The sequence below is a fragment of the Erpetoichthys calabaricus genome, chromosome 8 (assembly GCF_900747795.2).
Source record: "Erpetoichthys calabaricus chromosome 8, fErpCal1.3, whole genome shotgun sequence".
Taxonomy (NCBI): Eukaryota; Metazoa; Chordata; class Cladistia; order Polypteriformes; family Polypteridae; genus Erpetoichthys; species Erpetoichthys calabaricus.
The window spans coordinates 170,615,753-170,631,234 of record NC_041401.2 but is presented as its reverse complement, the minus strand read 5'-3'; the positions used below and the strand labels follow the sequence as shown (position 1 = coordinate 170,631,234).

The 15,482-nt window shown below is 41.8% G+C and overlaps 2 protein-coding genes across 4 annotated transcripts in view; one reads left to right on the top strand and one right to left on the bottom strand.

Moving 5' to 3' along the window:
* The window catches only part of si:dkeyp-100a1.6 (probable G-protein coupled receptor 160), a 34,347-nt gene extending 31,795 nt beyond the window's left edge, over positions 1-2,552 (top strand). For both annotated transcript variants that reach the window (XM_028807789.2, XM_028807788.2), the window contains exon 2: positions 995-2,552. In XM_028807789.2, the coding sequence (XP_028663622.1) occupies positions 1,068-2,171 (1,104 nt within the window). In that variant the 5' untranslated portion in view covers positions 995-1,067 and the 3' untranslated portion in view covers positions 2,172-2,552. The remainder of the gene's footprint in view (positions 1-994) is intronic.
* ppih (peptidylprolyl isomerase H (cyclophilin H)) overlaps positions 1-15,482 on the bottom strand; it is a 112,624-nt gene that overhangs the window by 55,965 nt on the left and 41,177 nt on the right. The window lies entirely within an intron of this gene.

The following is a 15,482-nucleotide window of genomic DNA, read 5'->3' as shown; positions in this document are numbered from 1 at the left end:
CGTGGGGCTCCAGTTCGTTCTGCTTCCTCCTTCCAGGTGGCCAAATTGTCCTTCCGAGACCGCCTTTAACGTCTTTTAACCTCTTTCCTTTCCATCTTTTTCTTCCTCTCCCCCTTTGTGCTGACCCGTATGTAAGTATGTATGTATACACACACACACACACACACACACACACACACACACACACACCTGTCTCTGTGGGCGCAGGGCCTTAATCACACGCCGCAGGAAGCCAATGAAACAATTGGTGTGACTCGCCCCGACTACCTCATTAACTCCCTGCAGTTGTGCAATCACGCCCACGGAGAGTGACACGGCTTTATGGATTTAAATCTGGCACTATTTATTTTTTAAGCCGCGGACCCTCTATACCACACGGTGCTAAAATTTTTACTGTTATTGATTCCAGCTTTCGGAACTCAGTAATAATAATAATACATTTTATTTATATAGCGCCTTTCCCATGCTCAAGGCACTTAAGTACCAAAATGGTTCCTGAGCAAATAGAGAACTCTGCACTGCTTCCCTCCTGATTGCAAAGGGGCACAGGGGTATTAACACTTATGTTCATTTCCACTTCTGAAGATGCTTGCATAATGCTTTAAAAGCTGGATAATAATAATAATAGTAATTCATTACATTTATATAGCGCTTTTCTCAGTACTCAAAGCGCTATCCACACAGGGAGGAACCGGGAAGCGAACCCACAATCTTCCACAGTCTCCTTACTGCAAAGCAGCAGCACTACCACCGCGCCACCTGTGAGGATTTCCCGGTGCTTTTTCTAAAGTGGGCTCAGTTCATAGAAGGACGTATTTAACAGTATACTGATAGCACATAGAAGTCCAATCGAGCGCTTTGAGTATTGAGAAAAGCGCTCTATAAATGTAAAGAATTATTAAATTGGGCAGAACAGGTCTTTAGCTTCTTGTTTTGTATTTTTTTCTAAAGAATCCACCTAATAAATTTGATCTTTTTCCATTAAACATTACAGGCCAAAACAAGTGTCTTACAGAGCAAGAGATCTGCAGCACCTCAAAGCAGCGTACCCCCCTGACTAGTTCAACATGTGCCTTGGTGACCACAAAGACTGGAAGATGATGGCAATTCTGGAGACGGGTGCTTTGATGGAGAATCAGTTTGAGGACAACACTTCTCATTTCCTGTCCATCTTGATCTTTAAGCTGTGCCTCAACTGCCTGATTGTACTGGCGACTCACTGCAGCCTGAGGAAGTCCTTCATTGGCTACTTCTGCCTGTCTTTGTTCTTTGCGGACTTTCTCTTGTTCTGTTCAGCGGGGTCCATCTGGTTGCTCAAGAACCCAGGAGACACCCCTGGGTCACTGTGCTTTGTACTATCCCACTTCTCCACAGTCTACAGCCTGCTTCCAGTCCCGGTGCTCATCTTGGGGTTCCTCGATCACTTTGTGAATCTCTCTTCCAGTGCTTATCCAGTGCCTTCTAAAAGAGCCGCCCTCTACTGCACCGAAATGATGCTTGTGTGGGCCTTTGCGGTGTTCTACACAATTCAGAACAATGACTCCAAAGTCCACGAGGCCACCCTCTCTAATAACAAGTTGGCTCTACTCTGCCCAATTCATGGCTCCCAAACATCAACATTCTTCTGCCTGGCACTCATTCTGCTGATTGTCTGGGTGGGAGTCACCAGCTGGCAGCTGCTACCAACTTTATGTAAAGCAATCAGTAACATGGATTTGGAGGAAGATCCTCAGCCCACTGTCCTACAGAGCGACTTGCCTTTCTTCCATAAGTCACCTCCCGAGCAACAGAGAAGCCTGGCAGTGTCAAGCTTGGCACTAGCACAGGGCACTAGAAAGCAGCTCCTCTTGAGCATCACTCTGGGATTCAGCATCAACTGGATTACGTTCTTGCTGGTTAACTCCATCAGCCTCCTGCTAGACCTCGCTATTCCTTCTTACATGAGTTTCAACCTTTTGTGGCTCTTGTGTGTTAACAGCTTCTTCATTGCCATCATATACTGGTACAAATCAGACCACCTGGGCACCACCCACAGCTTTCCTGATGACATCTGTAGATGGAGCTTCTACAAGCACGTAAGCAGAGAAATTTTTCCAGCGTCTCAAAGCTCACCACCCCATGGTATCTACTCAGTATATGGTCAAGAACAAAAAGAGGGCTTGCTTGTGTGAGACCCCTGGCTGAAGTGTGACGAAGCAAAGGCCTCATGTACGTGCATAAGATTTACTCTGGTGGTCAGGCATGCAGAAGTCTCCTATAGTACAAAATTCTGCTCTACCTTTTTTTCCAGGACTACTGCAAGGGTGCTTTAGCTCAGCATGTATGTATCTCCCACCATGCTCATCATGTTTGCAGAATGGCGAATTCTGCTTTACAATGGCGCATGATGAAGGGAATGCTTATGTCTGAACACAAGCAAGTGGAACAACACAAAAGCTCTAAAAGCAGCACACATGCAATGAGAAGCAAAACAAAATGCAGCGATGACCACCTGTAGCCATAAACAAAACTGACTACAACTCCTAATAGCCGTCAGCCAGCCAGTACGGACATTGTGCTCCACAAAGAAAGTCGCAGAAGTGGCATCAGTGGTCATGTATGTGTGTCCATTTTACGTATGTCAGCAGTCTGTACAAGAAATGTATGAAAAAACATCTTGTTTTGTAAATAAACTTTCAGTCTTATACATAACTTGCTATGAGCATTCATTTTATGTTACAATTATTTTTCATTGCGTGTCTATTAACATAAAAAAACTAGGGATGCACCGATACCACTTTTTTGGAAAACGAGTACGAGTACGAGTACTTGCATTGCAGTACTCGCCGATACCGAGTACTTAATAAAAACATGATTTAAATTTACAGGTAACAGCTTTAGTCATATAATTTAACAAAAAAAAACAAGAAACTCTCATCTATCCACTGGGAGGTTAGGCTAATTAGCGACACGGGGCTAACACTGCTTGTCCCAATATCCGTGGTGAAACTAAACGCTCCTCAGCTTGCAGTAGGCTGTGGATATGTTTTTTCACGGAGTCGTGTAGTTTAGGCAGCTCCGTGTCAGTCATGTAGCGGCGGCTTGGGACATCATATCTGGGCTCCAGAACATGGAGGAGATGCAGGAATCCCACATTTTCTACCTCCGAGAGTGGCTGGTCACTCAATGCAATGTACTCGATAATTGCCTGTGTTATTTTCACAGCACGTGGATTGTCTCTGGACATTTTCTCTCGTCTTGCAAGAGTTTGCTGCAGCGTGGGTAAACTCTTTGTACTCGTTGTCGTGTTGGGATTTTACGTGCTTGATTAAATTACTTGTGTTAAATGCGCTACCTTTTGAGCCTCCTCTGGACAATTTCGCTGAGCACAATTTGCAGTCCGCCTTTGTTTTGTCGTCTTCATTCACTTTGAAATAGTTCCACACGGCTGACATCTCTCGCCTCACCTTGCCTTCTCCCCGCTCTGAGCTGCAGCCGGGGCCTGGGGGCGGGCACTCGGTGCCTGTGATTAACCCCTTACACGCCACTCAAACATAGACATTTCTCAGACCGTGGTATCGGTCCCCAGTATCGGGGGACTTTTAACGAGTACGAGCACTTTAGAAAATGTGGTATCGAGGCCGATACCAGATACCCGTTTCGGTATCGGTGCATCCCTAAAAAAAACCATGAAGAAAATCAAAAGCATTACCAATTACACACCCAGAGCACTAATATGGATGTCACCAAATTCCACAGGGATATTTCAGAGGTTCTACACAAGATGGGGTTATGACAGTGCAGGTCAGCTCCACGCTACCGGGTCCTTCCAGTGAACCACTTTAACCTGTTACCGCCAAAAAAGTACCCGAGGGATGAGCCAGCAGATGAGGACACAACACACAAACATTGCAAGGGGAAGGTGAAACAGTGGCAGTGCTTTCATTGCAATAATCAAAAACAAACAGTGTCCTAATAAACAGTACAGTGCTCAAAACTCCACAATAAAAGAATCCATGAAAGCGGGGTGAAGATGAAGGTTAAAATCTGAACAATATCCATTAAAATCAGAGGTTAAAACCAGAAACAGCCCCGGGAGGGGGAAAAAAAAAAAACCAAAAAAAAAAAACCAGCCCCAATGCTTCCTTCTCAAATCCGGCGTTTCCTCCAATTATCCTGTCCAGACCTCGCAGGAGGAGGAGATACCCACAGGCAGGCGCAGTCAACCTTCAGATCCCCACTGCCCAGCCTTTGGCAATCCTGAAGTGCCACGCTGAGCCGCGTACATCTCCTGCTGCCAGTCCCTCGGCATCCATGAGAACACCGTGTATTGGTCCGTTCCTACCCTCCGGCAAACACTTAATAGGAGCCACCCTTCCATGGCCTCCGTAGCCTACAGCCCTAAAATTCGCACCCAACCATCTGCCTCTCTCAATTCAGCAGGTGCTCTTTTGCCGACCCTGCCTTTTTAATTTCTTCCACTTCTTTTAACTTCCCGTGTGTCTCTTCTCCCTTCTCTCTCACTGGTCAGTCTATCCTTCTTCCTTTCATCCTTTTTTCTCATGCCGGCCTCTGTGGGTGCCTCAATCGCACACTGCAGAAATCCGAAGAAGCAATTGAGACAGACTGCACCCTCACACGCAGGTGTGTCTACTCCAGTTATCTCACCACAGAGATTGAGCCGGGCAATTAATTCTTTATGTATTAAAACGGGCTACCGATTGTTAATTTGTGGACCTGCTATACCACAGGGGTAACAGGCATTGTCTCTGAGTAAAGGTCTTAAACAGCGAGAAACAGCAGGTGAGGAGGCCAAAGCGTAAAATACAATAAGTACCTTTTAGAGATTACAATGATGGAGTCGTACATGCATGGCCTTCTCTGACCTGGCTCATGGAAAGATTAGCCAGTTGTGTCAATGCATGTGTGTAAAGAGTAAAGAGTATCTACAAGATTGGCAGCCATTAGTCTTCACTGATGACTCTCCGGATTAAAAGCCACTCAAGGAATTGTATATCATCGTCTTCCATTTGAGAACTAATCTCTATAGAACGGTGGTGTAACAATTCTATTTTTTTATTAGCCTATAGTTAGAATGACAGAAGTGCCACTTGAACAAATGCCTATGAAATGGTAATCACTGGAAGACAGAAATGTCTGAGGTTACTAATGCCACTGTAGCAGTGAGGCAGCATATGAGGGTGGGTTTGGGAAGGGTAACGTACAGCCTTGCAGCAAGGACACCAGGGTTCGCCTCTCTGCATGGAGTTTTCATGTTCTCTGCGTCTCTGTGTGGGTTTCCAGGTTACTTGAGTTGGCGCCTCTGTGTGTGTGGGGTGTGTGCGTTTGCCCTGTGATGGACTGATGACCTGTCCAGGGTCCGTTTCTGCCTTGCGCCCTATGCTAAATGGACTGATGACCTGTCCAGGGTCCGTTTCTGCCTTGCGCCCTATGCTAACTGTGATAGGCTCCAGTTCCCCTAAACCGCCCCCCACCATGACCCTGGTCTGGATTAAGGAGGTTAGGAAGTGTCAAGATACTGTAGAAGCCTCTCCTTCTGTTGTAGCTTTTTTAGGATTTAAAACAATTGTGAATAAATGTGGCATTTTCCGATTTCATCAATGGAGAGGCACGTGTAATAGTTTTAATTCACCCTAACTACACTTTGGAAGTATACTGGGGCTTATAGCGTGTACACATGGCTGTGCTGCAGGTTATCTTCACCTCTCACACCATAAGCATGCCAAGAGGACCAGCACTACCTGGGACAGAAGAAGAGTCAAGGAGACCTGGATTGCTGTGCCGCACTGGCCCCGAGCTAAGGGGCGTTACAGGCTGTTGTGTCACATGCACCCACAGCAGGACCAAGTCCACGCTACTACATTCTCATTTAGATAAATTAGTCACCATTTTCTCCTTTCATCCACATTAGTCCAGCGTTTGCACCTTTTGAAGAGACTCTCCAGGGCTGTATGCTTCTGAAAACTCTGGCTCAATGTTGTAATATGGAGGGGTGTAAATTTAGGCTTTTACAAAGGCAGACTCTGTTTACAGCCCATTTCTGATTGGATCGTTCCCAGATTGGTCACCCTTCATGGAAGTGAACCACATTCCAACACTGCAGACCTACACAAGCCACTTTCCATGATGCTTGATATGTTCCTTACCTTTAAACATCTAAATTGCGTCTTGCACAGTGTGGGTGCTGCATATATGCCCAAAAGGTGCCTAATAAACCGGTCGCTGCAGCTTTCAGATAGCAGGAAATTCTGTGGTCAATGATGTTACCATCCCTTCAGGGATATTTCTGCTGATGCACACATACATTTTCAAAAACTGATGCTACGTTATTATGGACGGAAGTATCTTCACAAACAATGTGGATGAATATCGTTTTTAGTTAAAAACTCAATTTGTTAATGAAAATATAGAGTAGACATAGTCTAAGAGTTCCCTTTGTGCTTTGCACAGATCGGGGCTTGTAACAGGTGATTGGGGTCCTGAGTACACAATGGTACCCTTCTTCTATTCAAAATGGTTGACTGCAAGAGCTGCATACAATGGGTATTCCTTGTGTCCAATGCGTGTCTATGGGTCATCTGGGGTAAGCAGTTCAGTGCCACTCCAAGATGAGAACGGGCACCATCACAAACTTTGTCATCTCCTTCTGATCACGCAGCCAGGAGAAGATGCCCAGTGAGGACAATCGACTCCGCTCCTTCTGGTTGGAGGAGTACAAAGGCGAGACCCTCACAGAAGGTGCCGTCTCACTCTGGACTGATGCTCGAGAGAGAGATGGCGCTCCAAATCAGACCTGATCACTATCGATTCCCATCAGTGGGCAGTTTATGACTTGTTAGAGTGCCATCATGTGCAGTTTTTGTTTAAGACCCCAAGTTATTATTAAAATGGGGTGACCCAGCTGGTACCCCAATATTACTCAAGTCCAGCTGTAGCACCTTGCACGACCACACTTGTTAAACGGGTCCACACTTTACATTGTTTTGAACAAATTCTACACCGCCTTATATAGATAGATAGATAGATAGATAGATACTTTATTAATCCCAATGGGAATTCAGATTTTTTAAAGTCCAAACAGCCTAAAGCAAACTTTTTAATTTTATACATCATTATTTTTACATCAAATTCTGATTTGTATGTGCGACTCAAAATGTGACATGTTGGGACCTTCTGGCTCTGTGATTAGCGAGTACTACAACAACTTTACCTTGAAACATCGTCTCCCTTATCTGATGAAGGACATATAAGAGTGAAACACATGCTCAAAATCAATTTTAGTAACAAACAGTACACCAATTACAGCATGACCAATAATCTTCCAAATATAAAAACAAGACATTCATTGTGTCTCTGCTTGTGCTTCACTGTGACGGTTTGGATTACATGATGATAAAAATCAGTCATTTGTGCAAGTGCCCTCGGCCTGGAGACGCATCTCAAAGCTAAAAGTACTCAACAAAAGCTTTTAATAATAGACGGTGTGGCAAAACACAAAGCAGCATGAAGATATAAAAAGAACTTAAGCCTCGGAAAACCCATTAGAATACAGACATGACTGCCGATGAAGTGCAGTCGGCAACAAAAAAAATCAACAATGTCTGCATTAAACTCTAACAAAAAGTTTTTTTTAAAAAGGGTCAACTCAAGGCTTTGCTGTTAATGTAAAATGTTGTAGGGGTTTACCAGATCTCGGAATTCACTTCTGGCTGCTGATGCCAACAAAAACAAAAAGGTAAGTAAACCTTACGACGATACGACACTGGACCTGAAAGACTCTGAATGAACACTCCAGCAAGTGTAGAGGAGACAATCCGCCCCCATCGGCCATCAGCACACACATTCTAGCAGTGAAATGGAGAAATAGATGTTAGAGTACTAAAAATGAGGGCCATTTAGGTGAAAGAAGTGAGAAGGATGCTCAAACTGTCACTACTTCATACAGAAGATTATTATTTACAACATTTCTAGATAGATAGATAGATCTTGTTTATTGAGCATTGTATTTAATTATTTAAAAAAATTCTTTAAATTTGAGCCCCCAAAATGGTCCATAAAAGGTAGATCAAGACTCTCACCTTCTTGCCCACCAGCTGCTAACTGGTATCTGGACTAGCAGGCCTCAGAAATGGGAAGCTGGTGTAAAAGTTCAAAATGTGAGGACATGTTCAAAAAATATATCAAAAGCTCTGCAAAGAGGAGAAAGAATAAAAACCCTGGTGTGCACAAATAGACAACCAAAGAATATTTATGAATGGAAAATGTAATTACAGTATAAAAAATAAAGACTTTAACAATAATGTTCAAAAGAGCAAAAAGGAGTTTCTAAAAGAAATCCCTAGCTGGTCCCGAAGTTCAATCCAAGAACAGAGCAAGAATATCTGTCAAAAACCAGTAAATCCAAACAAAAAAATACTTAAAAAGAATTTCAAACAACTTCAACATTCAACTGTATTTTGCAGATTCTGCATCTGTACATTAGCTGCATGAAAATGTCCTAGGACACTGCCAATATCATCTGTGTCAGTGATGGGCAACCTAATTTTTAATGTAAGGTTTTCTTTTTCATTCATCAGTCAAGCACAATTGGCCAGCTTCAATATGAGAAAACCATATGTGGGGGTACATCAGTATGATAGATAGATAGATAGATAGATAGATAGATAGATAGATAGATAGATAGATAGATAGATAGATAGATAGATAGATAGATAGATAGATAGATAGATAGATAGATAGATAGATAGATAGATAGATAGATAGATAGATAGATAGATAGATAGATAGATAGATAGATAGATAGATAGATAGATAGATAGATAGATAGATAGATAGATAGATAGATAGATAGATAGATAGATAGATAGATAGATAGATAGATAGATAGATAGATAGATAGATAGATAGATAGATAGATAGATAGATAGATAGATAGATAGATAGATAGATAGATAGATAGATAGATAGATAGATAGATCTTGATTGTCATTGTCACTTTTACAAAGGAACAACAAAATTGAAGGTGCAATCGACTCAGTGTGAGGAATAAGAGTTAAAAAGACAAGAAGAGAGAAAATAATAACAAACCGAACAGTGATAAATATACAAATTGCACTTGTTGACTTAAGGTCTATATTGCACATTGGTAGAATGATATGGAGCAGTTTTATTTTGAGTTCAGGGCCATGATTGCTTTCGGATAAAAGCTGTTTTTAAGGCGGTTTCTCCTGGTTTTCATTGCTCTGTATCTCTTGCCCGATGGCAAAAGCTGGAAGAGGCAATGACCGGGATGTGATGAATCCTGTGAAATGTCTATTGCTTTTTTGCGGTATTGGGACGTGTAGATTTGTTCCAGAGTGGGGAGGGTACAACCAATTGTTCTCTCCGCAGTCCTGACAACCCTGTGGAGCGCTTTCTTTTCTGAGGAAGTGCAGCTGCCATTCCACACACACAGTCCATACGTGAGCACACTCTCGATGGAACAGTGATAAAAAGCAAGGAGAAGATATTAGCACGAATATACTGCACTGAGGAAGGGACCAGAAGAAGCAATGAAATGGGCACTCAGTCAGATTGAGAAGGAAAAGAAAAAAAAACAAATTGATACCACAGAAGAAACGCTTGCACCTCATCAGATCTTAATGTGCAGGGCTTAGCTGGATAAGGACAGCACTCACACTCGGGTACAGTGAATATAGAAAGTATTTACCCCTTGGCAGCTTTTCACGTTATCATTACAGTGGGTTTAATTTGGCTCTTTTGACAAGAGGTCTAAACCAGTGGCTTCCAAACAGTGGAAACCTGTGGCTGCAGGTTTTCGTTCCAATTAGATACACAATGAGTGATAACAACTCATCTCATTTAATTAGCTGGTCTTGTATTTTTCCTCTTTCCTTCTTCGGCAGTAAGGTTTTAACTTTTATAAGACATTTAGAAATATATTTCTATTTTTTTCCTCAAAGTTTTAATGCTTAACTGTCTTTTGTTGCTTTCCTATTATTTTCCCCTTCTGTATAGTTGGTTTCTTTCATTTAATCCTAATCGTGACAAGTGACAACAAGCAGAGCAGACGCCCAGGATGATAAAAGGTGCGACTACTTCAGACCTACTAATTAGTAAATAAAGAATTACATAACCAGAACATCTGGAAAAGCCAAATGAAAAAATCAGGATGAAAACACTGTTACGGTAAAAAAAATAAATAAAAAAAATTAAAAAAATCTCCCATATAACTGCTTAATAAATTTTAATAAAAATCTACCAACTTTAATTGTTTAATTTCTACATTGACCCCAAAACACAGAAACTGGGAAATAATGACTCACTTCGTTAGGCTGAGTCCAATGAAAAACAGAAGTTGGTTGGAACGAATTTGGGAACCAGTGGTCTAAATGAACTCCAAACCTAAAACTGATGGCACAAGTACTCACCCACTTCAAGGCCTGGCACTGCGGAGTCTGCATGCATAGGGCTTTGCACCTCTTCACACGGCTCTTTTTCTACTGTCAGGTAGCACTGAGATGGAGAATGAACAGACTTTATCAAGTCCAGGCATTAATTCTCCGTTGGATGGAGATGTGCACTTTGACTCAGCCACTCCAGGATATTCACATTGTTGTTATGAAGCCTTTCTAGGGTAGTTTTGGCTTTATGCTTGAGGTTTGTTGTCATGGTGGAAGACAATTCTTCTCCCAAAGCATGTTTTCCGCAAGTGATAGACTACATCAGGTTTTCCTTAGAGGCTCCTCAACATTTTGCTACCATCACAAGTCTTCCAAGGCCTGCCGCAGAGAAGCATCCCCAGAGCTTCATGGTGGAAATGATACGTTTTTGAGAATGTAATGTACAGTGCTTGGCTTACACCAAAAATGGCATTTAGTACGATGGCCAAAAAGCTCCATTTTGGTCTCATCAGACCAGCTAACCTCGGAGTCTCCCATGGGCCTTCTGGCACACTTTTCGTACATTCTCCCTTAAAGCTGTGACTGGTAAAGCATCCCACCAATAGTTGCAGTCTGCACAGTCTCTCCAACATCATTCAGTGTAGCTCGTAATACCCTCAGGGTTCTCACAGGTCTCTTGGTGACCTCCTTATCCAATGAGTCTTTTTCTTGTCTGATGGCTGGGCAGCTTGTTCTAGGCAGATTTACAGCCATCCCAAACTTGTTACATTTCTTAATGACTGGTTTACCTGGGCACCAAGCGACATTCAGTGAGTTGGAGATTTTCTTCTCTTTCCCGACTTATACTTGTCAATCAGTTCTTCATGGAAATGCTTCTGCATTTCTTCTTTTTTTAAACTAGTGGCTTTTTCTTTGCCATCTTCAATAAACCAGTGTAGCTTGGAACTCTTTTACACTTCTCCGAGGTCTCTTGGCGCTAGTCGTCTTCTTCTTGCACAATCAGTCAGTTTTTGTGGATGGTCTCCTCTCAGCAGATTTACACCTCTGCCATACTCTTTCCATTTCTTGATTACTAATTTAACTGGACACCAAGTGATATCCAGGGAGTTGGGAGATTTTCTCGTCACCATACCACGACTTGTGCTTTTCAACCTCTTTCACATGCAGTTGCCTACTGTGTTTTTTTCGGTCTTCACTGTGTACATCAGCCCATCATACTGACTCACCAGAAATTGGACCGTCCACATTCGGGTGTATTTACATGACAATCAACTGAAACCCCAGACAGGTGACCGCCTTTGAATAAATTCTGTGACTTCTAAAACCACTTGCCGTCACCACTGATGTGTCATATTAAAGGGGGTGAATAGTTTTGTAATCAGTTACCGTACTTTGTTGTTTTATTCCTAATTAATTTAGGCCACTTTGCAGAGATCCATTTTCACTTGAACATTAAAAAGAGTCTTTTTATGTTTCTCAGTCTTAAAAACATCCAAATGAAATGCACTGCGGTTCAATGTTTTATAACAACAAAATGGGAAAACTTCAAAGGGGGTGAACACTTTTGACAGACATTGTAGGTACAAACAAAATGGAATCGAATGCCCCTCCTCACCAGGCTACCCCAACCTATTCAGTACAGAAAGCCAAGCTTGTTCTCAGGGTACCCAGTGACCGACATTTATAAACTCTTCATTCCACATTTGAGTACTTTGAAGTCCTTTACAACACAAATCACCGGTAAGAACAAAAACTACAGGCCTATAGCTCACGTGTAAGGTATTATCCATGGAAAACATGGACCCCACATTTCCAGGGTTTCAGGTTTTTCAGTAAATCTCACACATATTGCAAAGGAGGTCATTTTTTTAGGCGTTCCTCCACACACGCTCGTTCCCGTACAAAATAAACTCAATGGGCACATCAAGTTACAACACAAAATACTCCTAGAAAAGTGAAAGCCACTTAAAATGTCAGACCGATTGCCACTCACTGCCAAGTGTTGGACCACTGCGAAGCACATCATACACGCTTAAACAACAAAGTACTTGAATACATAACATTTGAGAAATTAAAACTTTCCTTCTGCTTCAGTTAAGTACTAGATAAACCAGTTTTTGATGAACTTTGTTTTGTTGTCGTTTTCTGTCATCCAGAATGCACGCTTGGTTGCACTTAGACAGCATAGTGTGTTTTAAATTATTCATGTAGCTATTTTGGAGACTTTCTAAAAATAAACTGCAATCTAAGAATAGCTTTTGCTCCAAGGGCCACATTGAAGAGCAGGTCAGAGAAAAGGGTCGGTGTAGGAGATAGCAAATGCCAAGCAGCAGCAGGCAAACTGGAAACTCTGGATTCTTCAGGCATTGTACCTTAGTAGTTAGTAAACTTCATGGTTTATTTTTAGAAATTAAATTAGTGCTTTGGGCTTTGAAAGCTTTGTTCCCCTGCACCAACAGAATACAAACCCTACTTACCCTTCAGATTAATACTGCATGTCTATGCAGGTATCTGTACGGCCTCAGCGATATCCACCCTCACAGAGTGGGGTTTTTATTGAGCATTGCATTGTGTCGGTATGCACAGACAGGATTAGGCCATGCAGCATGGCTTTCACTTCAACATTTGTCAAACTTTGCATCATGGCGATGGATGCCACTACTTTAACCTCACACGGTGATGTGACGGTCCTGTAGGAGATGGACACTGGTGTCACAATAGCCTCACACAATTGCTTATTGACTAATTACTTGACTCCAATCAAATCGCAGTTAGTTATCCCATTAGCTTAGGGAAAGACCTAATCTGCATTGTTTTAAAAAATGTTCTAAAAAGCTTATAAGTTAAAAGGATAAGTTTGGTATTTTTCAAGTTGAAGCTATTTTTTCACAAACATGCTATAGATGAATTTGCCACACAAAACTGTGTTCTAAATTCATGCACTTTTTATAAATTTAAAAACTTTACCCGCACTGGCACTGTACATTGCAGTCTATGGCACAATGCTGTGAAACAGAAGGGGGTTTCACTAACAGCTTTGCTTGTCACTTTTCTCTTACAGACTGTTGCAAATGGCAAAGCAAATCAGCTTAATATTGACCTGTAATGTAGGCCTTTTGAGCTATCACTATGGACTACACCATTAAAAGTAGTAAACAAAGCTACACATGGATAATGAATGTCTTTGATTTTGGAGACTCACCAAGCTTCAGACTCGGAGACTAAGCAATGTATCCAAGTGTCAACCTCGGCTATGAAATGCTTGTTAAACGCAGGATTCTCATTGGAACATTTATTGAGGTGATGCTTAATTTCAGGAGTCAAGATTTATGTTCATAAACAGTCCTCGCTCACGTCTAACTGTCCATGAGAATTGGATTCAACTGACCTGTAACTGAGCCCTCCTCTCCCATCTTTATCCTCAATCTTAGAACAAAATTTTGCCACCAGGGGGCAAATCTGTCATTAATGCTGAAGACTGGCGAGACTCTGGCTCACCTCAGGGAGATGTCCTGCCACGATGGATTTCTACTGCCCAGTCCTCATGGGCTGATCCTGTTACACTTTGACTAAGTGAGAATACATCACCAAAGGCGTACTGCTCTTTCGCATTAGAAATTATAAGATTGGCACAGTTTAGGCGTGACCAAGTCAAACTATACTTAGCTTCTAGATGCTAAAGGATAAGTTTGCTATTTCTCAAGTTTGTAAAGAAATAACTTCAACATGCTATATGCATTTGCCAAGGAAAATTGTTTTCTTAAGTTCAGTGCTTGCTATAAATTTAAAACTATGTATTGTCCAACCTGGCTCTTGACAATGGAGGGTATGGGGCACAGAGAATAAAGACAGCATTTATCAAGCCAAGCCAGTGTCATGTATTGATCCATGTCTTATGATTACACAAACATTGTAAAATAGTTTATACATGGCATTTTTGAACAAAAACAAATCAATAATGATATTTGGCCATTTTAAAAGAACAGCCGCCATGTGGGACAGCTCAACACTTAGTCTTCCAGTGCAACAACCTTTCACAACCCCAGCGAGTGGTTTCCTTCCAACACACCAAATTACAGAAAATGTTTCATGCCACATGGTTGCTTTTTTTTTTTTAATTATTTCCTTATTTACATGAAAATTTGTGCCAGTCAATAGATAATGTACAATATGAGAAAAACAACAACATTTATTTATATAGCACATTTTCATACAAACAATGTAGCTCAAAGTGCTTTACATGTTGAAGAAATAGAAAAAAGACGAAATAAATAAGAATTAAAATTAGGGAACACTAATTAACATAGAATAAAAGTAAGGTCGGATGGCCAGGGAGGACAGAAAAAACAAAAATCTATTAAATCGTCAAGCTACATGTGTAGAATTTATTAAAACAATAATGTAACACTGGTTTTAATTGTTTTTTTTTTAATATTTTAATACAAAAGTAAGCACTTTGTTTTCAATGGAGTTGAAATTGTTGAAAATAATGTATTTATTATATCCCTCCATTGTGGAAATATTGTGCTACTTTTGATTGCATAGGACAAATAAATCTAAAAATTAAACTCTGTGGGCGGCACGGTGGCGCAGTGGGTAGCGCTGCTGCCTCGCAGTTGGGAGATCTGGGGACCTGGGTTCGCTTCCCGGGTCCACCCTGCGTGGAGTTTGCATGTTCTCCCCGTGTCTGCGTGGGTTTCCTCCGGGCGCTCCGGTTTCCTCCCAGAGTCCAAAGACATGCAGGTTAGGTGGATTGGCGATTCTAAATTGGCCCTAGTGTATGCTTGGGGTGTGGGTGTGTTTGTGTGTGTCCTGCGGTGGGTTGGCACCCTGCCCGGGATTGGTTCCTGCCTTGTGCCCTGTGTTGGCTGGGATTGGCTCCAGCAGACCCCCGATGGATGGATGGATGGATGGATGGATTAAACTCTGTTTTTGCCTTTGTTCAAAAAGAGTTCTTCTACATCTAAGTTACTTTCAGAAAATGGACCAATACATCCTAGAAACACATACAAAAGCAAATTCTATATATGTGCATGTCAACATGAGTATACACATTCAGAAGAAATTAGAATAAAGGCA